The 25,773-nt window shown below is 42.8% G+C and overlaps 3 protein-coding genes across 3 annotated transcripts; 2 read left to right on the top strand and 1 right to left on the bottom strand.

Moving 5' to 3' along the window:
• The first annotated feature begins 7,916 nt into the window (after positions 1 to 7,916).
• LOC311505780 (uncharacterized protein) lies at positions 7,917 to 15,114 on the top strand. The gene is made up of 3 exons (XM_084569533.1): positions 7,917 to 8,787; positions 9,523 to 9,553; positions 14,703 to 15,114. The coding sequence occupies exons 1-3, from the start codon at positions 8,635 to 8,637 to the stop codon at positions 14,900 to 14,902; spliced, it is 384 nt and encodes a 127-aa protein (XP_084425659.1). The 5' UTR covers positions 7,917 to 8,634; the 3' UTR covers positions 14,903 to 15,114.
• A 3-nt stretch (positions 15,115 to 15,117) lies between these two features.
• cUnh14orf180 (chromosome Un C14orf180 homolog) lies at positions 15,118 to 23,630 on the top strand. The gene is made up of 6 exons (XM_084569531.1): positions 15,118 to 16,388; positions 18,266 to 18,296; positions 18,410 to 18,518; positions 20,214 to 20,377; positions 20,506 to 20,638; positions 21,695 to 23,630. Exons 1-6 carry the CDS (start codon positions 16,246 to 16,248, stop codon positions 21,898 to 21,900), a joined length of 786 nt encoding a protein of 261 aa, XP_084425657.1. The 5' UTR covers positions 15,118 to 16,245; the 3' UTR covers positions 21,901 to 23,630.
• A 710-nt stretch (positions 23,631 to 24,340) lies between these two features.
• Positions 24,341 to 25,749, bottom strand: tmem179ab (transmembrane protein 179a-B). Its single transcript, XM_084569532.1, has 4 exons — positions 25,433 to 25,749; positions 24,774 to 24,911; positions 24,622 to 24,700; positions 24,341 to 24,533 (listed from the first exon to the last, which is right to left on the bottom strand). The coding sequence occupies exons 1-4, from the start codon at positions 25,732 to 25,734 to the stop codon at positions 24,360 to 24,362; spliced, it is 693 nt and encodes a 230-aa protein (XP_084425658.1). The 5' UTR covers positions 25,735 to 25,749; the 3' UTR covers positions 24,341 to 24,359.
• Between the last annotated feature and the right edge of the window lie 24 nt (positions 25,750 to 25,773).

The raw sequence follows: 25,773 nt of genomic DNA, 5'->3' as shown, positions 1-25,773 counted from the left end.
TTTTCCCTCAGTTGAATTTACTGCACAGGAGGCAATTTTGCAGTTTTAGTGCATTTTACCTCAGTATTGTATAACACAAGAGCAGTAGGACATCCCAGTACTCACAGTCGCAGCAGGTTAGTCTCTGACTGCCTCTTTGTGACCTGTCAGAATGAGCCATGGCTGAGCAGGTGGGATTGTCCCACCACAGAGATGTATGCATCAGGATGCTGTAAATCCTCCACCGCCTTCCATTTGTTTACGCCTCCTGTTTTCTGCCAAACAAACTGCTAGATTTCCCATGAGAGCTCCCGACCCCCACGCAGCGTCCTCGGTGGGCATGCGTTACGGGCATCCCAGCCAGATGAAAACAGTTAAAACATCATTTTTTAAAAAAGGTGTGTTTGTGTGGCAGCGGTAGCGAGGCTTAGATTCAGCTCAGTTATTAGCACAAAACCAGAGGATGCTCCATAAATCGGCGTGACGATCATTCCCGTCACTCCCTTTTGAATTTGCCCTGATTCATTTCAACGACCAGAGATTATGCTCAAATTTTATTTTGATTCATCTCATTCATGCTTCAAAACCTCCAGCTCTGGGGCAGGTGGGAATTAATGTAGGGTGGGAAAGAATAATTCTAAAACCAGCATGCAATACTGATCAGATTTACACCTGAGTGAATGATACCCCACAAGTGAAAAGGCAACACTTATATATCATTAAATGAACTAAATATGGACACGTGTCCTCTTTGGGTCATATTTAAGTTTATTATTTGAACAGAATCTCTTTTTATGCAGTATACACACTCTGAGATATCCAGCTCTTTTTTCACTCAAATGAAAATACTAATTATGTCTAATCCGCCATCCCAGTTGGGATACTGTTCGATCATTAGATGCACCGAAATGTCACCGCAATCTCCTCATTGTATTATTTAGACTGATTTGAGATGTTTCACCAGGAGGGAAATCTAGTCTAAACCTTGTCTGTGTGTGAGTGTGCAACTAATATCTGAGTTTTATGCCTCCGTGCCAGCATGTTTTATTGGATGTGGAGGTGACGTATTTCACTAGTGAAGGACGTGACCCTGGTTGTTTATTTCCCATGATGAAATTGTCCAGAGGTTGATGACTCCGTAAATAAACAGTTCATGGAGCGGCAGCTCTTGGCTTCCGGTGACCAGTGTAATTATTATTGTGTAATCATCACAGTGCAGATGTGGCTGTTCAGGAGTATGACTCCAACTGTTTGTTGTTTTTTTTTAGTTGTGGTATTGCAAAGAGACTTAAGAACGCCACCTCTGTGCATTTAAACTTCGGGGCACCTTTTTTAATACAACCACACCACAGTCTCACTAAATATATATTTCAGTTGTGCGAGCAATGGTGTTAATAACACAGACACCAATACCACTTATTATTAAAGCCATTTTCAAATGTTCTTTAGTCTGCTTAAAGAAAATCGGCCTTTTTGATGCCTTCTTCTTGTTCCTTCCTACTGATATACACACACAACCCGTCAGTTTTACATAAATCCTGCCTCTGCAGAGCAGAAGGTCTTTTCTCACATTAAAAATTCAGCAACCTCCATGCCACGAAATGAACCCACCACCAGGACCTGACAAACTAAATTATACTCCATAAACAGATCTGGTCACAGAGAATTTAATCAGTTACTGACAATTAGGGGACCTCATATAGCAGGAGCTGTCTGCTAATACCAGAACAGCAGAAAACCTCAAGCTGTAACACCAGCAGAAACAGGAAGTCTGGTTGGAATAGCTTTCACTGGCAATTTTCTTCTTGTTCCTCCACACATTTAGAAAGTCATTTTTTACGATGACCTCATCATTCTAGTGTCATTAGGTGAAAATGTCTTCATTAAAACGCCCAGTGATGAGTTCAAGAGCACAATATCATAAGATTTATTTCTTGGTAATTTAAAATGACTGGTTCTTACTGTACAGCAGTCACATTGAGCTGTCTTCATTAAGGACTGCATGTTCTGTAAGTCAATTAAGTCAATGTAGTTTTCTACATCAGCTACCTTACCATGCTTTGTCAGCACAATTTACTGCCTATAGATCCGCTGTATGTGCGATCTATAAAGTCCTCCTTCCTCACGCCCGTGCATCTGTTAGAAACTGTGTTGCAGAAAGAGAAATTAAAGGGCCAGGAAAATGTGGATCTATAAACATATTATGTCCTGTTGTTAATGGAAATGTCATCAGCAGAAATCTCACTGCACTATTGAGTGATGAGCCAATTTCCCTGAGTCCCTCTAAACCACTCGCATGTAAAACGGCTGGAAATTCCCAGGATTAAGTGTGTACAGTAGCACCGGTTCGCCACCAAAAACAAAATGACCGAATTTTCCAAGCGATTAAATTTAAATGCCCCTTATCCCAGTTTTGAATTGACTGCAATAAAAGGGAATTTGAGAATAAAAAGTGGAGAGCTTCTCTTGGAGGATGAATAATGACACATAAACATTTACTGTGCGTGGTCACTCCCTGCTGGTCACCGGCCTTCTCTGCCTTTCCAATATAACCCACCACTACCAAGCGAGTTATGGTGAAGCGAGGTGTGTGCCTCTGAAGTCTGTATCCAGGGTTGATTGACCGTGACCGAGTAATCGAAGCTCCTCCCGATGCAGCAACAGCACGCCGTCATGGTCATATCTGTAGGTCAGTCGGTGTGAGAACGCTTAACCCTTAATTTCCTCGTTGGCATTCCTTTAAACCTGTGAGATGGTTGTGTTCGTACATGATCAGTCATGCTAAAGGAACTGCTCAAATTAAGGTTTCAGCTCATGTGAGGATAAAATGGGCCTGGTAATTTCAATAAATCAGATAAAACATGGAAAAGGTTCTTGACTGGTATCAGGAGACCTCTTAAAAAGAAATGCAAAACACATTTCAACAGGACATTATGTTTCAACAGTGGTTATAGACACAGTAGTGATTTGAGATACATGCTATTATAGTAATATGGTAATGTTGAGCAGGTGTAACATTTACCATGTTTATCTTGCTAACATGCAAGGTTGCTGTCATTTGCAAATTTGTAGTTAAACATAAGTAGGCAGCAGCTGATTTCTGTAGCCTGCTGGAGTTTTGCAGATAATGCATTATATGTATTATTTTACATAGATTATCCTGGAGGGAATTTGAATATGCACACCAAATTGCATGGCAATCCGTGAAATAACTGACGAGAGATTTCCCTAAAAAGCTAAAAGGACAAACACGAAGTCACAGTACAGGATGATTCAGGGGGCAACAGTCACTTGGACTCGTTCTCTGAGGCCCGTGAATGTCGATGGCAATCGTTCCGCTAATCGTTGAGATATTTCAGTCTGTGCCAGAGCAGCGGACTGACCGACTGAACAACCACAAATAGCATGCCGTTGGCATAGCTACAAATAAAAGAAATTAGATTCAGTATTGTTGTATGTTTTTGGAAGGATTATGATTGTCCTGCAAAAACGGAAAAAGAGACTATAATGTAAAAATGTTTTACAGATAGAATTAACTAATCTTTTAGCCCTGATACAAATTATTGCTTTTACAGAAACTAAGAATAAAGATGTTTGTTCTATTAATAAATGACAAAGCAGCTTTTTGCCATTATTAAGTGGTTCTCTGTGGCTCAGTTTAGTCTCCTAGTGGAGAAAACTAAACACAGTTGATGTGGCCACAGCCTCCCTGCTCTGTTGGATTTTTCCCCCTCTTCTGATTCAGGTTTTGTCCTCAAGTGCTCTGCTCGCTTGTCTTCAGCCCCTAATTGGGAAACCACTGGGTTTTAGTGTTCTCACAAAAGCCTCTCACGTCGCATCATTGTTTTTCCTTTCAGCCACCCTGAAGTGGGGAAACAATCCAAACGCGGCCACTTTCATGGAATGGCCCACACCTGCACGGTTACAACGGAAGAAGGGGGACGTGGGAGAATGAAACGAGGCCGGCGAGGCTCCAGGTGTCTTGTTAACACTTGAGCCTTATTGACAGGTGGCACGGTCTGTTTTGAATTCCACACAGACATTAACCCGGTGACCTGTTTCAAAAGCAGAAGAAAAACCGTGACTAGGCTGATGCCAGTTGGCATGGCAACCTCATGTGAGTTGATGCAGCATGGACAAGACATTTACATATTAAACATTTAACTCTTAGCGCACTGTCGTACACCTTTTGATTCTTATTTAATTTTTAACTGCTGGTAATTAAGTTTATCTTCATTATGTCATTGTCTCCTCTTGTAGACCCATAGAGTGGTGAGTCAGGATGTTGTGATAAACAGCAAAGACAAATCCAGACAATGACCATGCAGTGAGAACGAGATAAGGCTCTGTTAATGAGGTGTGGCAGAGATCCTGTGATTGTTGGCAGCATGACACCCCAGCTAGGATGAGTAAGCCGTGAGTGTCACTGCTCCGGTCCTGTCCCCTGACATCATGTCTCACAAGCACTTAAAAGAGCAGGGATAGAAGGGAGACAGAAGAGAGAGACCTTGAGAAGAATCACATTCATAAATGTGGTAAATCGTGCGTTTTGAGCAGGCAGACCAAGCCAAGAGTCAGCGTTAATCTCAAACAGCCTGCAGTCACATCTAAGTGTGACTTAAAGTATGACAGTCTGTCTTCTGACACTTGCTGTCGTCTCTCAGTTTACCTCCTACACACATAAATGACAAGCCTTCGCATTATTTTTGCAGACATATGGGTTCAATCTCTTATTCTAAGAGAATGGAGGGCCATGAGATACATAAGACTGTGATGCCTTCTTGACTAAAGTCGTTACAAAACCACTCATGAATATAGACACTATGTCTTATAACAGCATCAATCTACACACATGATAATTTTCTATTATATCTCACAATACAACTAATACACCAAAAAGTACATGTATTGAAAGGCGTCTAGTTTGTAACCCCACATACAAATTTTTCCATCCCCTCTTTCCAAAGCATTGTGGCATCTGTATAATGACATCCTCAGATTGACCACTAGGGGGTGCTAGAGTAGAGCAGAAGAAACTGAGCCCAGCAGAGGGTTTTATGAGGCATCCCATTTAATCAACAGTTCTTAATGAATTAATTTTTACTCTTTGTGATGGAGATGAATCATTATAAACCCAGTTAAGTGTTTTTTTTCATTAAGAGCTTTTGAAAAAAAAAAAGAAAATCAAAAGCTCTGCAGTGTTAGTCATGACTAAATGTGCAGTGTAGACTCTTATGTGACCCTTTCACAATACCCGCCGTGAGGGTTGAAGTAATAACGCCCCGACACATGTAATTGCACCTTTTTTTGTTTTTCATTCTTTTCTGTGCACAACGGAACTAAGCCATTTATTACCAAGTACTGCTGGAATGCAACCTGGCTAAAAAGAAATCACGGATGATGTATAGATGTGTCATAATCCTAGCTCGGGGATTTGTGCTACTGTGTTTACCTGGACAGTGTTTGTCAGTAAAAGTCACTGGGTCAGATAATTGAGTAAAAAGAGACAGATGGTGGCAGCATTTACTGCTGATTACATGGAGGTCATAAACTGCCTTTCAGTAGCTGGGGGTGTCGGGACCGAGCCTATTAAACTGCCAGAGCCTGAATCTTAGAGGGATGCAGCAAGAGAGTGGACGGGTTTAAACAGACTGCAGACGAACAATATGTATATCTAAAGAAAAAGGCACAAAGTTTCATCTGGTGTTTTGTGTAAAACGCAGGATATCCGGGGTTACTCGTGCCAAGACAAATACTTGAAGCTGGCACACTGTAGCTGGGGATGTAGCTGCTGTCACTCACACACAGCAACCTCGTCCGTATCAGAGACCTCTAGGCTATAGCGAAATTGCAAAGAGTGGCTGTATATGCACAATGCTGGAAATATAAATAGTATATGCTGATGTAGGGCCATGCGCAGTGTAGCAGGTTGACAGGAGGACGCAAGGGAAGCAATGTTCTGCAAAGCTGCTGGACAATGCAAAATGCATTAACGCGAACAAATGGTTTGTTAAGATGAATGTTCTCTTAAGTGCAGGAAAGTGCAAATGTGCAAATAATCACTCCGAAACACTTCACCTGTGATCTTTTTAGAAAATAATTCAAAATGTGATTTCAGTCCCAGCTTGAATAATTATCTTGTATCTTGTTACTGCGTGTGCTGTGATGTTTACAAGCAGCTCAAAGTGTAGACCACTGTAAATGTACATTATGTGAAGCATTTACATAAATTTAATATATTGATGTTTACTGCTCTGTAATAAACGCTGATGCGGAATTTATATCTGTGAATGACACTTTCATCACAGCGTTCAGCTGAAGGGCCTCCTCACCGTTCATTTGCATTAGACCGCTGTATTGGCTTAACTGGGAGTGGGAGCTGTGTTTACTGATCATGCTGATGTATTTGTCCACCAACTCCACAGGACAGGCGATCGATATTCCAATTACAGGTAGATTTCCATTCTTCCCATGTAGTATAGTGAACATCAGTCAATATCTTTGTCAAAACGATTGCCAGCACACAGTACGCACCGAAAGTTATTTGGAGCAGGATGCGAGTAAATGATCTACAGTTTTGTGGTGCCGGCAAAGTCGATCCTCCCGACCATAATTTTGAATTATGATGCTCATTCTGCAGCTGGTAAAATGCAAATCTACACCATTGTTCTCAGATATGCAGGGCTGCAGCACCTGTAGCAGAGACAGCAGACATTATGACCTGTAGTAGTAAAAATATCACAGGTGTCACTAGTAACAATGGCAATGTTTGTCTTTTCTTTTTTTTTATACATGTCCCCGTATCGGAGCGTGACAGCTTGCAAAGTACTCTGGAATACCCATATTTTATTTAAATGACATTTGCATATGGGGAAATTCCAGTTGCAGAAGGAAAGTCGGGCATGGTCTACGGAAAGTGGACAGCTTTAGAGAAAGTGTTCTTCAAACATACTGTACATTTATGTTTTCTACTGCCCTTTATATACCACTCATTTACATATTAACGTGCCCAAGCATTCAGGAGCATTCATTCAAAAAAATGTTCAACCTGTACATTTCTTGACTGTGGGGTTCATTCATGGTATGAGAAATAACAGAACTAACCGTTTTTGAAAAGTTTCCACTTCGCTGCTCGGGCATTTTATCACGTGAAGAGAAGAACATCCGTCTGTCGTCTTCTCACTGCTGTTGCTCTTTAGCTTTCAGTTAGGGTTGAACACTGAGAGTCAGCTAGTGGCCCTCCAACTTAACTGCATCAGAAGCTTTGCTTGCAGCATTTTAACAATACTATTGACACCACAGTAAATCAAGCACAATTACCTGTCTGTTTACCATGGTTCTCTGGGTGGTGGTGGGAGGTTAAGGTGCCCTGCATCAGCATAATCGAGTTCCACAGCGAGATGCTGTTTGTCCAAACTGAGCACCGTTCACAGTTCCCAGAGTCTGACCTGCAAGTGTAAGTTTAAAACCCTCTAATCTCCCATCCACGGGCATTCACGGCCATTAAAATTCCATCTTGCTTAGCCAGGTGCGTCGCACACTAATGGAGACTGACTCTGCCCATTTGCTTTGTGTTACATTCATTACCTCCAACCACCAGGCTAGGCTATTGTCCAAATGGAAGGAGGGTTGGAGTGCTGCTCTCAGAGTCAAGACCCATTCCTGATCCTCTGGATCATCTGTGGATCAAGTGCTTCGGTCGTATCTCTTCTCCTCTTCTCCCTCTCCTTTTCCCTAGGCAGAGATTGGCCTCCCATTTGCGTTGATTAGCAGAGTGTGCAGGGAAGCGAGCAAACATCCAGAGGAGGCACTCCTCTTGAATAAATATTTGTTGTCCTTGTTTGGATAGTGAGTGTTTTCACGCTCACACACATTTGGTAAAGTGGATGTTTCTAATATCCTTGTGTTTGCATCTGCAGTCTGGTTGCACTGAATCTACAAAAGCTAGGTTACAGTCTAATAATGTAAAATATGCTCACACAGCATTAAGACTCCTCATCTATAAATCATAAGTGTGGCAAATTATTCTTTCACGCACTGTAATATGCATAACCTACTGCTCTGTGAATGCACAATAGGAGAAACAACAAGGTCACAACACTTGATGAAATTTAAATGTTATCTTAAAGTGCATTTAGACATAGATGATAGGACATGTGCCACTGTATTTTCTTTTCATCATCAAAACATACATCTTTGCAATTTCCCTGTTCAAGGATTGGAGGAAGACCCAGAGTGCTGAGCACACTGTGGTAGAGCTACTGGGTGTGATCAGAGCAGGGATTGGTCCAGAGCTCTGCCACTCAAACAGCTAGTACTCTCCCACTTCCTCTGTCCTCCTTTCCTGGTGCAGCCTGGGAGGAGGGAGGGGAATGGATCTTTTCCGTGTGAGTCGCCGGTGCTCCCTCAGCCTGCTCCTTATCACCTGCCCTTGACTTACTGTGAACAGACGCGACTGAGAGGAAGCTGCACTGCTCACTCCTCCCCTTCCACCGTTCTGTCTGTGTTTACATGAGCAGCTGCTTTTAGTTGTGTTTCACTCCGGCTGTTTCTCTCTCTGTGTGGCTCTTCAGTGGAGTGGAGAAGGGAGGAACGTCTGTCCTCGGACGGTGGAGCTCTGATGGGAGGCAGCGCTGACTCTGGCTGGCACTGGGGATGCTGAACGGAGGGAGGGAGGGCCTGTTTGAGCTGGGACAGCAGCTCCAGCAGCAGGGGGAGTACCAGGCCGCCCTCCACTGCTTCCTCAGCTGCCTGTTGGGACTGACCCATGTGCAGAGCTTCACTTCTCTGCCCAACTGCTTACACCAGGTGAGCCAGATGGGGACTGAACGCGCCCACATTATCTTCCTTTGTCTTCCACCCACACCAACATGAGTGCACATGTTCATTGCATGCATCTGCTGATCTGCTATATCTTGCATGTGCACAGCTGTATAGACACATCTGATCACACGCCACAGCACACAGGACACACTCAACCTTGATGTCTCCAACACCAATGTCAAATCTGACAGCACAGTCACTCATGTGTCTCTGTGTTGATACTGTAACTCCACTATCATCCCAGGAAGGATGGCTACTAAATGAGGTATTGGATGCAGCGCTAATATACAGCAACAGCATTACTCACTTTGTTATAAGTGTCCAGATGATAGGAGCCCCATTGTGTGTGGGCTATATGTAGCCTTATTTAAGGTCAGAGGCATTATGTTTTTGGCACTGCGTGGCGTGGGTAAAGTCTGAGCAGATTACATACCGGGGTGATTTACAAGGCCCTCCTACTAAGGCAGAGCTGCAATTTTAATTCTCTCTAGTAGTGCCTGGAGGAATGTCCCTGATGTCAAAACATAGCCTTTACTCCAGAACTTTGGAACGTGCGGCATGACGTTGGCCAGACCAGTGTTGCTGCGAGGAGGAAAAAGGATTACTTGTTTTGACAGCTCCCAACATCGCTTGTGCACACACCCGGGAATTGTGTTGGAAATTAATTATGTAATACTTAACCACTGGTTGTTTTTTATGTTTTTTTCCTGTGCTTTACAGATTGCAGAACTCTTCATCACTGAAAAGAATTGTATCCTTTAATAAATCAGTTTCCGTCTTTGCTTTCCATCTCACCCCGACTCTGAGAAAGCTTTTAGCAAGCGGCCAATTTTACAGCTAGCCGAGTTTGGCTCTGTGAGCTGAACATTCATTTAAAGGATTGTCAGTGTGGCAAATTCCAGCACAATGGAGGATGTGGGGCCTTTATAAATGTAATGTAAATCCAGGAGGGTGAGCGGATGTCTTCGGGCGAGTTCATAATAACACGTTTGTCCCCTAATGCCACATGTTTTGTGTGTAGCCCCGGCTGTGAGTCTGCCTGTTAAGAGGATTTGTAGGCTCTTATCTCGGCACAACAGAGTGGGAGAGCACTAATTAACCTGTATCTGCACTGACTGGCCCGTGCATCGCCACTTTGCTGCTTCTATAAACTCCAATGGTATAGAATAGAGATAATAGAGGGGTGTCACGTTTCAGGATATATTACCTCCGTGGCTCTTCTCCCCGTCACTGAGACACTCCAACACTTAACTCGCCAGCTCAGGTTATCCACCTCAGCAAGACGCTACTTCTCACTGTCCATTTTCCAAAATAGGTCGATTTGCTGAGCTTCACATCATCAATAGCCATCGCAGTCTGCCCCTCTCAGCACGAAAGCGTATCTGCTTAAGAGGGTCATCCACCATGACGGGGTTAAATCCTTTGACACACAGTACATCTGTATTTTTATCTGTAAAAATACAGATAAGTATTTTTAATTTTAACCACGGGTTACTCAAGGCTAGACAGCAACACTTATCTGAAATGATTAATAAGAATATCAACAACACTCGCACTCTGTTTGCTTTGGTTGATAAGCTTACAACCCCCCCAAAAGAGATAGTTTCAGAACTTTCTTCCACAGAAAAATGCAATGAATTTGCTTGCTTTTTCAATGAAAAAATCACATCTATAAGACAAAATATCGACACAAATCGTCGAAATAATAAAATGACACCATCCTTAAAACCACCTAGGAATAAATCAGCTAGGATGTCAGAATTTAATACAATTGGCCAAAAAACCATAGAGCACACAGTTCAGCATCTTAAACCATCGACATACTGTCTTGACACAATGCCATCTGACTTTTTTAAAACTATTGTAAGCTCTGTCCAAACAGATCTGCAGCAAATAATAAATTGCTCACTTCAATCAGGCGCGTTTCCTAAAGCCCTAAAAGTAGCTGCCATCAAACCACTCTTAAAAAAGAGAACGCTGGATGCTTCCATGTTAACCAACTACAGACCTATCTCAAATCTCCCTTTTATAGCCAAGATCATTGAGAAAGTGGTTTTTAATCAAATTAGCAACTTTTTAAACTCCAGTGGACTCTTTGATAAATTTCAATCAGGCTTTCGACCTCACCACAGTACAGAAACAGCTCTCATTAGAGTGTTGAATGATATAAGGTTGAACACTGACTCAGGCAAGGTGTCAGTTCTGGTCCTGTTGGATCTCAGTGCTGCTTTCGACACTGTAGACCACAGTATACTGCTGAACAGGTTGGAAACCTGGGCAGGACTCAGCGGAACAGTACTAGATTGGTTCAGGTCCTACTTGGAGGAGCGGAGTTATTTTGTGACCATTGGAAGCTATAAATCCGATCCAGTGGCTATGACATATGGAGTTCCTCAGGGGTCAGTTCTTGGACCCCTTCTGTTCAGCCTATATATGTTGCCTTTGGGTCAAATTATCCAGAATTCAAATGTCAACTATCATAGTTATGCAGATGACACACAGATATATCTTGCATTGTCTCCAGATGACTGCAGTCAAATAGAGTCATTGTGTCACTGTTTAGAGAAAGTCAAAAATTGGATGAACCAAAACTTCCTGCAGTTAAATCAAGAAAAAACTGAGGTCATTGTTTTTGGCAATAAAGAGAAGAGGGTTACTGTCAGTAAACACCTTGAGTCACTGTCTCTAGAAACTAAAGACCAGGTCCGAAACCTTGGTGTGCTGATAGACTCAGATCTGACCTTTAACAGTCATATCAAATCAATCACCAAAACAGCCTTTTATCAACTTAAGAACATATCCAGAATTAAGGGCTTCATGTCGCAAACAGATCAGGAGAAGCTGATTCATGCTTTCATTTCCAATAGACTTGACTACTGTAACGGTCTTCTGACTGGACTCCCCCAAAAAAGTATCAAACAGCTGCAGCTCATCCAGAACGCTGCAGCTCGAGTTTTAACCAGAACAAAGAAATCAGAGCATATCACCCCAGTTCTTAAGTCTTTACATTGGCTCCCAGTCAGCTACAGAATAGATTTTAAAGTTCTGCTACTGGTTTACAAATCACTGAATGGTTTAGGTCCAGAATACATGAATGACATGTTAGCAATGTATAAACCCAGTCGAGCTCTGAGATCGACTGACTCAGGTCAGATAGTGGAGCACAGAGTTAAAACCAAACACGGTGAAGCAGCATTTAGCTGTTACGCTGCACACAAATGGAACAAACTACCAGCAGAGCTGAAATCAGCCCCAACTGTAAGCACTTTTAAATCCAGGTTAAAAACATTTCTTTTTTCATGTGCATATGGCTGAGCCCTTTTAAATCATTTTAAATCGTAATCTTGGATTTACACTGTAAGTCCTCTTAATCGTTTTAATATATGTATAATATAATACACTTTTCTTTTTCTTTTTTCTTTTTTCTTTTTTCTTTTTTCTTTTTTCTTTTTCTTTGTTCTTGCTTTTAACTGTGTGTTCTAATTTGTTCTGTTTTTATGTAAAGCACATTGAGTTGCCTCTTGGTATGAAATGCGCTATATAAATAAAAATGCCTTGCCTTGCCTTGCCTTACATTACTGTACAACATTATTAATAGTAATGCATCGTTTCAAGTCAAATTGTGGTATTCTATGTGTAGTAGAGTTGCATTCTTCTACTTTTAGTGTAACCTTACAGCCATAAAAGTGCAACCACATCCTACGAACTGCTTGAAATAACGGCGGAAAATGCATTTGAAGTTTTCATAATAAAGTCGCAAGAATATAATCATTACAACCATAATAGGAGTATAAAATAAGAACATGTTGAAATATAATTGTAGCTTAAAATATGAGTTCTGAGATGACATTAGAAATGTTTGCACAAAGGCTGAAAATATCTCGTCCAGAAAGTGCTTCCAACTGTTTTCTGAGCATTTCTCATAAGCATCACAGTAGCCGTGGCAGCGATATCGTGGTCTGGCTGCGACTCCCCTCTAGGGAGGAAGGTGAAGGGTCATCCTTCTCGAACTGGGAGCAGGTTGTGGGAACTTTGGAGTTTCACAGAAACATTTTTCTGAGAAGAATTTGCGGCATCTCAAGCGCACCATTAGGAAATAAAGCTAAATTCATTTATTTTAAGTATATTGGTTTCATGTTGCTGTGCTGGCTTTAGTCGACTGTACTGTATTAGATGCAGTTGATAGTTACACTGGCAGAGAAATGAATGCTTAAGGCTTGATGTATCGTTATCAAGGCTGGCAGCAAGTGAACTTTGTCCGAAGCCAAAAGCTCTTTTGGCTTCAGAGTGTTTTGCTGATATGAGTTTCTTGGAAAGAATATGGACCCCTGCATTTATACTTTAATCTCAAATAAACATAGACATGTGATAAAAACCTGGCCATGGGCCACCCTTACATTTTTAAAGTGGACCTGCAAATGCAATATTTGATGACAACATTTCTAAGTGTATAACTCTACACACACTCTACTGGCTTCATTTGAATGTCTGCGTCAGGAGGTTATTTCAGTACACTACAGAGTCGGGTGGCACGTGCGATCCGATGTGCCTTTGAAGGCGCCGGTGTTAATGCAAGTTGTTGTCGAGTTTTGGAGTGCAGTCCAATTACCAGCTCTGGGGTGGCTGTGTGTGTGCGGGTAGAATCGAGGCCATTCCCAGGAGAGGATTGTGTGAGGTTCCTGTTGTTGCATTGTTGTGGTCCACGGCGGCTAAAAATAGCGGGCAGAAGTAGTGCTCTGACCTTTGGTGATGGCTGCTGCCCTCATTCTCCCTCACAGATGGTCCACCTCGTACGAGCTTTAGTCCCCGCTGCCAGGTGACTCCCAGGAGCTGGGGCAGGTATAACGCATTTCTAATCACATATCTGTAAAGGAGCTCAAGATGTGTGGAGAACATCAAACTGAATTAGTGCAAAGAGAATGTTTTCCCTTTATTACTTTAATATTAAAAATGATTGTTTTTGTGCCAGGTTTCTATTTTATTCCTTTTTTTCCCGTCATCCTGTTTTTATTTAGGAGAACACATTTTTAAAATCTCATCACATCTTTTATTATAACTATTTTAACTGTGCTGGGACAGATCCTAACAGATAAATGGCTCGACTGACATTATCCCGGTGGTCACAAAATGAAGGAAACCAGCTCCAATCTTAACATTTTTACCAGAATAGAAACCTTTTTGTCCATCTTTTTAACTTGATTGTAAAAGTTGTAGATATTTAGTTTTATTCCCGGTACATTGACGTATAATGTGGAAGTAGTGACACAGCAGAGATGGAAAACCTAGGATGGAATTTATAGTGTTATACGCACGAGAAATGTTAAGTAGGACATTTAAACAGGCTGTGTTTATTTTAAGCATTCTCCATCCCATTGGTCTTTAAATTCACCTGACAAGCATCAGCGGTGTCATTTTACACCGGGTCGGACACCGAGCGCACAGAATGCTTTTGACAAAGTGAGCTATATTTAGACTGCTTTAAATAGAGAACCTTTTCATGGAAACAAAGCAGTGCTATTGAGATCAATCAAGGGAAGCATAAAAGAAGGAATAAAAAAAAAAAACAGATGTTAAAATAGGAATGTTATGTAAGAGAGATACGTGGTGTAATTGGACACACCTCATTAAAACCACACACAAAAAAAAGCAGGTACAGACACAAAAACAATGACACAAACCCAGTGACTGAAGTCTGTGTTGCGAAATCCGGACCTCAAGATCAACAGTGTGCTTTGGATTACTACACATTCTGTTTGCCCATAGGGGTGGCTCTCAAGTGGGACGAAAGGGGAACAAAAAAACAAAAAACAAAAAAACGTGTTGAGCTGGCCAACCACACTGTTTTTAACTTCTACTAATCCTGTTGACAACTGAGACTGATCCTTTACCCACATAAACAGATGGAAAGGCCCTCCAGTTCATCCAGGCTGAAAAAATGTTCTATGAGGTGGCACTGATCGAGCTCACTGCTCTTCAGGGCAACACAGGCAAGTATATTCACATTATGCTACTCATGCTATGTGTCAAAATCAAAGAGCGTGGAGTGCGCAGTGTGCACTTTGACTCTGAGTGTGTCCCCGGCTTTTTGTTTTCCATGTAATATGCGTTCAACACATGTACGTTTGTGGTACTTACACGTGAAATAAGTTTCCATGCGTCAACAAGCTATTTTCTTCAATTCAATTACTTTGTTTGGGTTTAACTGTATCACGTATTTTAAGGTTTACCCAACGTTATTCAAGCCAAATGGCCTGATTTAGCTATCTGTCTCATGACTCCACTTTTGCTTAGAAGAACCAAATTCAATAGGTCTTTACATAGAAACTCTCTTCTCTTTTGTTTTTTTGAGCATCACATGCAGCTAATTATTTTTGACATTTACTACATAAAAATAAAATTATATTTTATTTAATTTGGAGGCTGTTGGCAAAGCAACAGATGCCTGGCAGGCTGTGTCTGGCGTAGGCAGATCTCCAAAGTGACTTGTGTGTAACCTCCAACTAAAAACCATATAGATGCAGACGATTAATAGTTTGTTCTGTAATAATCCGGAAATCCACTCCTTGAAGTTGTTAAGACAATACGAAATGACATCCCATTCTACCCAGACTCCATCTTTGTTTACAATATGCCTGGTGGAGCTTTATGCGAGCGCTCACGGCAAGGCTGCTCGTTCATCACCTGCTGCTGCCGCTGCTCCAGACGTCTGCCTCTTCCTCTCTGTCTGCTGCTGAGGCAGCAGCAGCGCAGTGTAGCATGGGCACAGTGAAGGGGATCGGGGACAGACGTAGCAGAAGACAAATGGCCACACTTTCTCATTAGGAGCCGTGTGCCACTACAGAATACTGAGGCCCCTGATTCAGCACTCACTCAGATTGAATGGTGCACATCTCCAGGGGCAGAGCTGGCACCGTAGCTGCAGCTTACAAGCGTTCTTTTTCCTCCCTTGCGTCTTTCTCAAATGTTCCTTCATCTGTATTCCCCTACTGGCAGCTGACATCATTGTCATTTTGTAGGTTTTGTAATGCAAACTAAGTCTTTACCTGTTAAAATGATTTATTAATTTGCTCATGGCGTGTGTTGCACACACATTTCTGTGTCCACTGTGTGTGTCGAGTGTGCTAGGTGTGTACAGAGCATACTGTTTGTGGTTTGTCACTGTGTGCGTCTGAGTGCTCCAGTGGGCGTGGCATGTGTGTTGTTTGACTCCCTTATCCACTCCCTCCTGCCCTTATCTCTGCTCTCTTGTCTCCAGTCCTCAGTTGGCTCCTCTTTACTGTTGAGGCTTAAAGTCCAGACGGCTCACATACCCAGGCTTTGAGGGGTTTATTCTTCTCTCGCTGAGGTGGTGGAGGAGTAATGTGAGCAAGGAGCAGTGAGGACAAAAAGACAGATAGACGCACAGAGGGGACAGTGTTTTAGTGGCAAATCGACCGTGATTCAATGCCCTGCGTTTGTGTGACAGGGCCTCAGGAGGAGGCTACCCTGGGATCTGCAGGATGGACAACCCCAGAGGAACTTTCGGAGCAGGCCTCCCAGGCTCAGCACCTCGAACGGCTGGCTCAGCTCTGCATCATGAGCAAACAGTAGGTAAAATTGTGTCCTGCTGGAGCTTCCATTACGGTCTAATTAATGAGGTGTAACTTGTTCTGTGAGTTTAAAGGCTCAGTGCCCTCATCGTAAGTCAATTTATAGTTGAGAAAAAAATCACTTTTATGACTTGTTTTATAACCCACAAAATACTGAATGCATATATTAATATATACGTATATATGTGTGTTTCTGCTGTACTTGCCCTCTCATCACTTCATGAGGCTGAAATGAAACTGTTCCTGCTGTAGCTATAAAAAGGCAAACAGTATATTGGCACTTGTTTCTGTTCTCGGTTTTATTACGTAAGAAGCAGCTCAGTACATAGCTCGCCTGCTTGTTTAGTAAGTTAATAATAATAATCTTGAGAAAAATGTTTTACTGAAATTGAGAATTTATGTGACGTCTTCAGAAGCCCACTTTAAGAAATGAATCACTTTTGTCTCAGTTCACAGCTTTGTATAATGTTTTCTGAAGGTTTGATAAACAGCCTTCTTTGCCTTTCCTCGTCAATCTTTTTGAAAATATGTGAATTTAGGCAGAGAGCATGTCCGCTCGCACGTACTCACATTCATCGTTCTGCAGTGGAAATTTTCTGAACCAGTTAAACCCCAACTCCAAGTCTTTTTAGGCAGAGTTGAATTTCCTTGTAGATGTGGAGAAAAGAGACACCGCACTCTACCTGAGTGTTACAGGAGGGACACCTTAACTGGATCTGGTGTCTCCTGTTGCAGGGGTACTGTGTTAGGCCGTAGCAGGCACCCATTTTCTGTGCCTCTGTTGTCACTGTTGGGATAAGGCCATTTAACCTGATTGCCAGAGAGGGTGCCAGAGGGTGGAAGGCTGGCTCTGTGGAGGGCAGATCACAGTGCTTCATTAATGCAAGGAGCATACAGTAGTTAAACTTAAATGAGATGGTACTGATTGTGCATGGCTGTACCCGGAGGCTTGGGTTTCTGGCTAAATAAGGACAAGCAGGAATTTGATTCTGCTCTTTGATTTTTTTTCTTGACGCATGCCCTGCAAAGACTCTAAAATCTGTACAAAATGATTGAACAGAAACTAAACACAAACCTGCTTTTATTTCTTTATGAGGAAAATAGTCTTAACGTCCCCAGGACTTTACTGTCTCCACTCTCAGCCTTGGCCTCAGACTTTGCTCCCTGTGGACAGGAAGTTGTAATCTTCTTGAATCTTTCAGCATTGTCATAGGAAGTCTTCTGGACTGGTGAAGGGATTTTCTGTCTTTGCTGATCAGATGTCCTCTCAAAAGGTCCTTCTATGGCAGTGCAAACTGACACCTGGCCATTACTAATTGAAGGGAAGTGTGGCTCCAGAACAGCGAAGCTGACATCTGTCCCACTAAACACAGCTTGCTCTACATCTATGGACACACGTGAGGGTGTGAGGGTGATGAATGTCCTTGGCTGGTATTTCGGCAGATATGAGCAGAACAGATGGCGGATCTTCAGTGAAATACATCAGGTTCACCTAGCTTAGCACTAAGCAGAGGCGCGGGCACGAGACAGTAAACCAACCTGTGAGTGCCATGCCTTCTCTAATTCACCCTAGAGAATAGACAGGGGCAGGCTGCGCTGGCACAAAGAGAAGTTTTCCACTTCCTCCATAAGGAGCGTATTCAATCACAGCACACACGTGTTTAGATTTGTCATGCTGCTGTGCTTCAAACACCAAAACAGATACGCTCAGGTCCATTGTTTTGGAAAATATTTACAGCATTTGTGTTTTCAAATGCCAGAAAATGTGCAGATAGTGCTCCCTTTTAAGATTGAACATTTGTTTTCAGCAGATGTCAAATATTTTAGTGTGGAGTTTCTTTAATGGTGTCATTTTCCTTTCCTTTCTCTTTCAGACCTCATCTTGCCCTAGAATACAGTGGTAAGGTATGTACTGTACACATGCGCGTTTCATCATGTCATTACTGTTTTAGGTTCTTCTCCAGATTTTATTACAACGTCAAGACTCATGTGATTCACACGTCTCTGCGTCTTTTTAGGCTACAAAAATTCACCAGAGGGCCTTCGGTAATGACCATCCAATTACAGCCAGAAGCCTGGAGCTCATGGCGACCGTCTATGCTGAGATTGGCAAGACTGAATATTCAGGTAAACACCTAGGTTAAATACTACAGGGCGGCAAAGGAAACACTACTCTCTTTCTTAAGTAATGTTACGACACAGGAACTGCACGCAGATTAAAAACAAACATGCGTGTATGACTCAGGAAACCACAGGGGACGACTCCTCTTTCAGTAGTATGTAATTTACCTCTGTTAACATTGCAGTCTGAAGCATGAGGGTGGAGACCTCACATGTCAGGAGACGTTATCTCCTCTCTGCTTATGAAAGCACACGACACAGTGTGGATGCGGTTTGAAGCACTTCAGTTAGACTTGTCAGTCCATGCAAATGTTAAATTAATAAACACTTGCAGCCGTGTTTGACACAGGAGTGGTTTTACGCAGAGCAAAGAAAAGAAAGGAAAAGTAGCTTTGTGACAGTTTGAGGCCACGGTTTTGTTGTACAGTGCGTATGCTTGGCTTGCACTTACAGGGAGCAGCACTCTCTGGCCAGTTCTGATCTCTGCATTTTTGTGAAGCCCTGCCGTTCGTAGAAACCAGCCTTGTTGTCGAGTCAGCTCTCGGAGGCGGTGATGCTGAACGCCGGCAGCTACACGAAGACAGGATTATAGACCGTATAGTGGAAAAGCTTTACTACACCCCTTGTTGTTCTCCTCAGATGGTCTTAAACATGTTTGATGAAACACTAAAAAAAGACAAGAGCAGGAGAGTGGTTGAATTTGTAGTTGGCGATCATAGTAAGCAGTAGTCTCTGCGCACTTTTTGTGTGACCTTTATGTTGTATTGTACACAGTGGAATCTTCTTTGACCTTCAGAGAGATGCTGAGGCATGTCTAAGTGTTTACAGCTCTTTGTCCCTCAGACACCCTTCACCATTAACTGGGTCAGTCACACTCCCTCTGCTGACAGACTATTTGCATGTATTTGCAAGACGAGTTACATGAATTGCACTTGCGCTGTAAGGTGCCCTGTGCCGTTCTGGATAATATTTTGAAGTTACAATTACAGATACAGTACGCCCGTCAAGATGTGTCCCTTGATTTCACCTTAAGGCTGATCTAATGAAAATAAATAGCAGAGTGGTTTCAGACGAAAATGTCAGTGTTATTTAATATCGTCGCGGTGATATTCACATTGACTGATTCTGATCATTAAGTACATTTATTTCCTTAATTGGAACGTGTCCAGTCTGTGCATCGTTTCACTGTCTGTTAAAGGTGGAAATAAAAGGGCTGGTCATTTACTGCACATTCAGTTCCAGTCCAGGAAGAATCTTTAGCGCATGTCGCTTGCCCTCTACTGTCCTCTGCTGTCTTAATTTTAATGAAAGGCAAAACGCAGCCCAAACGATTACAAGGATTACAGCTGTAGATCAAATGCAAAGTGCTGTTGTGGTTTTCAGCTGACTTCTGAATGAGATCAGTTAATTGATTGAGTATAACAAAAAAATATCCCTAAAGCCTTAAAGCCTGTTAGAGCGAAGACACTGAGGATGCAAAAGAAAGGATCTGGATGGTTTTGCATCAGGCATTGTCTCTCATTAGACTTTACTGTAGTGGTGCCGAAAGAGTTAACACACTGCCGTTGTTTCCCCAGGACATTTGCATGTTTGAGTTACTTTGTTTGACTTCACCTTGCCGTCTGTCTTGACTTCAGACTTCAGTGTGAAGCGGCTCTAGATCTTCTCTCATGTTCTGTATGATCATGACTCTCTTGGTAGATTCTCTGGGCCAGTGCGTGTCTGCGCTGTCCAAACGCTTCGCTGCTGCTGAGTCCCTCAGAGACACGGTCAACTGTCTTCCTCATTCCCACCGGGAGAAACACTCAGAGGTACGCCACAGAAAGGACACCCACCACCAACAGGAGGACTCACTGAAACCTAAGGTACGGAGAACCCTCGGAACTTCTGGGAATGAAGCTTTTCTCTGTATTCCAACTTTTTGTTGTTTGGACTTTAACACTTCTCAGATACGTGGAATCAGTGTATTTGACCTGAATCGTATCTAATGTAGGTAACCAATGGCAAAGTCCCCACCTCCATATTAAAGAGGCCAAGTCCCAACTATGGGTCAGACACAGAACCCAACCACAGACGGAAAGGCGAGCGGAGGGTTCGATTCAGGGAACCAGAGACCACAGTACATGGTAAGAAAACATGAATGTAAACAGTTAGCAATGGCACCAAGGCTGCTCAGTCGCAGACAGCTCGATGTGTTTGTACAACCAGGAAGTGCATGCTGCCCTCTGGTGCTTCGTCACCTCGACCAAACTCCTCCTGTGACTTCCAATTACACGTTCTATCTGCAGCCCACCTATGTCAGCTCTACATTAGCACAAACGTGAATTTATTCAGTGGCAATATTAATACAATTTTGATTAAAAAAATTCCCCCGAAATTAATGTGGCACCAGCTGAAACCCCAGCTTATATGTAACAGCTGCGTACGCCTTGCACTTCACAGTAAAGAGAAAACGCAAAATGTATTAAAACGTCCCAAGATTGCATCATAAACTATTTCCCGTTGGGGATTCCGTACTATTTAAAAATAATGTAACGCCGAGAGACGTCCAAACACGGGCAAGTGATTTACTCTTTTTAATTAATTATGCATGCAAATGAGGCGCAAGGAAGTCTGTTCCATAAAGATAGTGGGAGTCTATGAGGGCACAGCAGCTGGTTTGTAGTTGCTGTACATCACAGAGGTCGGTCCCCTGTAGACTGACTGGCCTCTTTTCTGTCGGCTTCACAGACATTCCTTACTCTGACTGTTTAGGTGGTAAGTGTGTCTGAAATAATCACTTTATGGTAATGTGCATGAGGGAGTGTCCACAACACTGCACTTTTTTAATAGCAAGCCGTCTGTTGACTCTAACTAAGTGTAGAAAAGCACCAATGAAAACGATTTAGGTTAACTGTTTCGGAAAATGTTTGTCAAGAGTTGCCTCTGATTAACTTTCACTTTGCTTGACATGCAATGTAGAGTTCTACCTGCCACTGTCACCCCCCTTTTTAACAACGTTTGAAACAGAAACACAGTTTGTGTGACAAATCTATCACATTAAAATTCTCCCATACACACCACTTGCCAGGTCTTGCCTTTGTTCGCTCACAAGGACAACGAGCTGTGTCCATGAGAGAATTCAAATACTTATTTACAAATCAAAACCGTGAACACCTGGTTTTGCTTTCCCCCCCGTGCAGCCTATGAGACGACGCCGTCCCGACCCCACCTCGCCCTGTTCACCTGCCTCTTCCTGCTGATGTCATTCCTGGGCGTGGCCATGTACTGCACAGACCGCCGGCGCCCACAGCGAGTGTGCGAGGAGCTGGAGGCCTCTTTGGCTGTCTACCTGCTGCATATGAAACAGCTTCTCTGGGGCTGCTGGATATGGCTGACGATGCAGTGACTGTGCCCGGCCACAGGTGGAGACATGGAGCCTCTTTTTCATTTTTTCATTATTATTATTTTTTTTTTCAGACACCTCTTTTTTCCTATCTCTGAAGGTACCCAGGCCCTCAAACACCTCAGCCATTTGACAAGGCTCTGTACACTTTCTGTGGTGCTGCGCCACTCCCACAGTGAAGAAGGGAAACGTGTAATCCCAGAAATATGTAGCTTCCATGTCTGTATGTATATATGTAGTAAGGTGGTCGACATGCCACCGCATTTATTTAAGTTGTGATGGCATCTTGTTCATTGCGATGTTGATGCTCACATATAACGCTCACATAATCTCCACGACCATGTGATTTTTCAGTTCACGTCACAGTGTACCGTCTGTGAGTTTCCATGGAATGCAAATATTTATTTTGTCACACTACATGATTTGTGTGTATCGGATATTACACAGAACTGAATGTGTATATATGGCTCAATATACTAAGGACTATCACAGTATTTAGCCTTGTAACTGCACATAAATGAATGTAGAGATGTTTGAGGAGAAAAAAAAAAGGCTTCGATTGGCACGGTGCACATCTGACAGGAGGCGGATGGAAGCATCATGTGTAAACTGTTAGATAATGATCTGTGAGAAAGAAAAACACAGGGCTGCATCACTTCACAGGTTGAATGACTTAAGAGGTGACAACCGCCTCGTTCTTTTCAGACTGTCGGGCCGTCCGCACGGATGGCTGTCAGCCTGAGATCTAGTTCCACTGAGGAGAACATCTGCAGCACAATATTATCTATGATCAGACAATATACTCAAACTGAATGAATGCAAATGCTTTTGACAGTTTCTCTTTATAACCGTTTGAATCCCACAAAAGACTTCTATATTGTATATCTGCATCTTCGCAAAAGTGTCTGACTTTCGGTTCGGTTTTTTAACTTTTTGTTACCTGTAGTATTTCTATTTAAAACGATATCCAGGTTTTAATCGTGATGTCAGATTCCCATCAGTCTTTGGAGGAGCGTATCGTACGGATGGATGGGTGTGGGCTGCAACGGGCGTCCAACACAAAACATCACTTTCATTGCTATTTTTGAGGCCAAACACGGAGATATAGCAGAAGCAGACTGTGTATATGACTGTACGAGTCCCTTTATCAAAGGAAGCAATTAAACTTCAGACAGCCACACCACCGCACAAATGGATCGCAGGTATCAAAGGGCACAGTGATGCACATCCCACATACCTCTCATTATGAGCAATAACACACATCACATAGTTTCCATTAAAACACTGCTCTTTATATAACAGGTTTCAGGGAACTCAAGATGAAAAGGATTTTGGAGAGCTCACATTTGAATGTCAAAGCAATAGAGGGCTTGTAGCGCCTGTATGGAAGAAAGAAATACAAAATACTCCGTACTGTCAAACTAAATTGTCATTAGCAATAAAAACGATACCCAGTGAACTCATGTCCTGTATATGCACATTTAGCTTCAAGCTGCATTTCACTGCTGTCCAAACATCTATGGTCACTTTGAAAGAAGTGCCTTTTATGGAGGGTTTTCTTAGTTCCTACCGTTATATGATTTCAATTGTTTTGAATAAAACTGTCATTGCCTATCAAAGTCAAACAGACGACTCGCTTTCTTCATGAACATGAGCCAACGTGGAATGTGAAGGAACAGGGAGAGAGATGCATGCAGGTATACTTATGTGTATCCACTCACGGTAATACAGTATATTGGTTTGTAGCCTATAAAGTGTGAAGTAGAAGCCTGAGTTACTACTCTATATGGCACAAAATATAATCTGTTTCTGTTATCTCACACACGTTGCTAAAAGCGCTTTTGGACCTGCTGCCGAAATACACAGTGCACAGTGAGCTGTGATTTGTCACTTTTATAAAACACCTTTTTGTAGCTGCTGATAAAAGTGGAAATACACTGCAAAAGCACACGTCGCTTGGCTTTGCTGCAGCATGCAAAGAGTTGTCATTTCACCAAGACGCAGTGCGTATCCTACCAGGAAAGAAAGCCTATATTAGGAATACATTTACTGGTGTATTAAACAAAATAACTGCCCTTTACATCTAAAAAACCACCCTATTAATTTGTCATGCATTAGGTCCATGCAGAAGTTTCACAAAAACGACGTGATCAATTGGTCAAGGAGTCCAAAACATTAATGCTGTGTCGCTAAATAGGATTTTATGAGTCGAAACTATTTGGGTTTAATAATATCAAAGCTTAGCTGGCGCTGTGCATCTTGAAGAGAAACACTTACAGTGGATGATGCAGTAGAAGAACAAAGCAAAAATCGCACATTTGATTAAAGCCATGTTCCATGGGAGCAGAAGCCAATTGATTCTGATTGTCTACACAGGCAAACACTGGTGTTTCTCATGGCAGGCGAGAGGACTGTAGGGTTCAGAGTGAGTGAATGAGAGTGTTTGTGCATCCTCCGGGTTTCTAGATCAGGCCGGTCTTGAGGTCAGAGCCGCGGCGTGACGAGCGGCCGAGCAGCAGCTCCTTCTCGTGGATCAGCGTGTCCAGCAGGTCCTCTTGTCTGTAGTTGTGGTAGACCTTCAGGAAGGCCATCACTGCGATGCCAAGCCAGGTGAGCCAGGCGGCCCACAGGCCAAACTGAAAAAGGGGAAAATATCCAAATTAGGACTCAGATTCAAGACTCTGTCAGACTGTCTGGGTGATAATATGACCAAACGGCTGTTACCTGAGCTATAGCAAACTGGTCGTAGAAAGCAGAGTTGTCCACTCCGAGTTCTAGATCAGTGCCCTGCATGTCCTCGCAGCTACACAAAAACATACAATTAGCACTATATCAAGGAAACATCTGAAAAGAAGAGCCTCCAGTTCCATTCTTACCTGCTGGGCATAGTCCCACCCTCGGTGATGGCGTCGCACCACAGGTTGAAACCCACACTGATGATGGTGCTGGACAGGAAGACTATGAACACTACCAGGGAGCTGATCAGCAGGTTGAGGAAGGCATTAAAGAGGGAGCTGGAGACACATGGAGCAGAAATGTCAAAACTGCAAAAGAAAAATAGTCTAGTGTGCAGGAAACACTTATGTAATTTCTTGGATTTTCTTTCCATTTGTCTCTGGGCCTGTAAATTTGAAACACAGTTAGGCCCCTTATATTAAGATTTGCGTAATGACTCTACAGTCAGAAGCACAATAACACAATGACATAGGCTACTTTGATGTCACAGAATACAGCTGTGTGAGTCAGAGCTTGTGATTCAGATTTTTCAAAGGCAACTGAAGTGTGTTTCCCCCCATCTCTATCATGGAGGATGACTAGACGTTTTTAAGAGCTTCTTCTATGGCTATTGCCATCACACACTATAGGCTATAATGCATGCAGGCTGTGATTCTGACGCGCTGATCAGGGCGTGAGAAATGAACAGAAAAAAAAAGCAAAAAGCACATCTGCATTAAACCGTTAACCCTGCGAGATGTGTCCTGTCCCTCTGAGCCCTTTCCTTGGTTTTTACTGGTCTGGGTGTACGGCCACTCACTCGTCGTGTCCCTTGCACAGAAAGAACAGCAGCCTCCACGCCTGCACTGCGGACAGAATGAGGGACGCTATCCCGACAAAAGTGATGAAGCTGCAGGCGGACTCGGGTCCCCACTCCTCCACGATGAAGCGCTGCTTCGACACAGTGATGTTCTCGTTTTGCCACATGCCCCGCGTGAACAGCAGGCATCTCCCCCCGAAATCCTCCGTGTTTTCCGACAGAGGCACCACGGCGATGAAACCGAACACAAAAGCTAAAAAATAAAGGATGCACTGGGCGAAAATCAAATTATCGAGAGCCATTTTTCTGCCTCTGTGCTCCGCTCTCCGCGTCCTGGAAAA

The sequence above is a fragment of the Chelon labrosus genome, assembly GCF_963514085.1.
Source record: "Chelon labrosus genome assembly, chromosome: 20".
Lineage (NCBI taxonomy): Eukaryota > Metazoa > Chordata > Actinopteri > Mugiliformes > Mugilidae > Chelon > Chelon labrosus.
This window is presented reverse-complemented; position numbering and strand designations above follow the sequence as displayed.

Coding starts and splice junctions, on each gene's coding strand:
- LOC311505780 (XM_084569533.1), top strand. CDS start 8,635: ATGCTGAACGGAGGGAGGGAGGGCCTGTTTGAGCTGGGACAGCAGCTC. Junction 8,788..9,522: donor TGCCCAACTGCTTACACCAG/GTGAGCCAGATG, acceptor TGTGCTTTACAG/ATTGCAGAACTCTTCATCAC. Junction 9,554..14,702: donor CTTCATCACTGAAAAGAATT/GTATCCTTTAAT, acceptor CCACATAAACAG/ATGGAAAGGCCCTCCAGTTC.
- cUnh14orf180 (XM_084569531.1), top strand. CDS start 16,246: ATGCCCTGCGTTTGTGTGACAGGGCCTCAGGAGGAGGCTACCCTGGGA. Junction 16,389..18,265: donor CTCTGCATCATGAGCAAACA/GTAGGTAAAATT, acceptor TTTCTCTTTCAG/ACCTCATCTTGCCCTAGAAT. Junction 18,519..20,213: donor TGGCAAGACTGAATATTCAG/GTAAACACCTAG, acceptor CTCTCTTGGTAG/ATTCTCTGGGCCAGTGCGTG.
- tmem179ab (XM_084569532.1), bottom strand. CDS start 25,734: ATGGCTCTCGATAATTTGATTTTCGCCCAGTGCATCCTTTATTTTTTA. Junction 24,912..25,432: donor CTGTGCAAGGGACACGACGA/GTGAGTGGCCGT, acceptor ATGTGTCTCCAG/CTCCCTCTTTAATGCCTTCC. Junction 24,701..24,773: donor GGTGGGACTATGCCCAGCAG/GTAAGAATGGAA, acceptor GTTTTTGTGTAG/CTGCGAGGACATGCAGGGCA.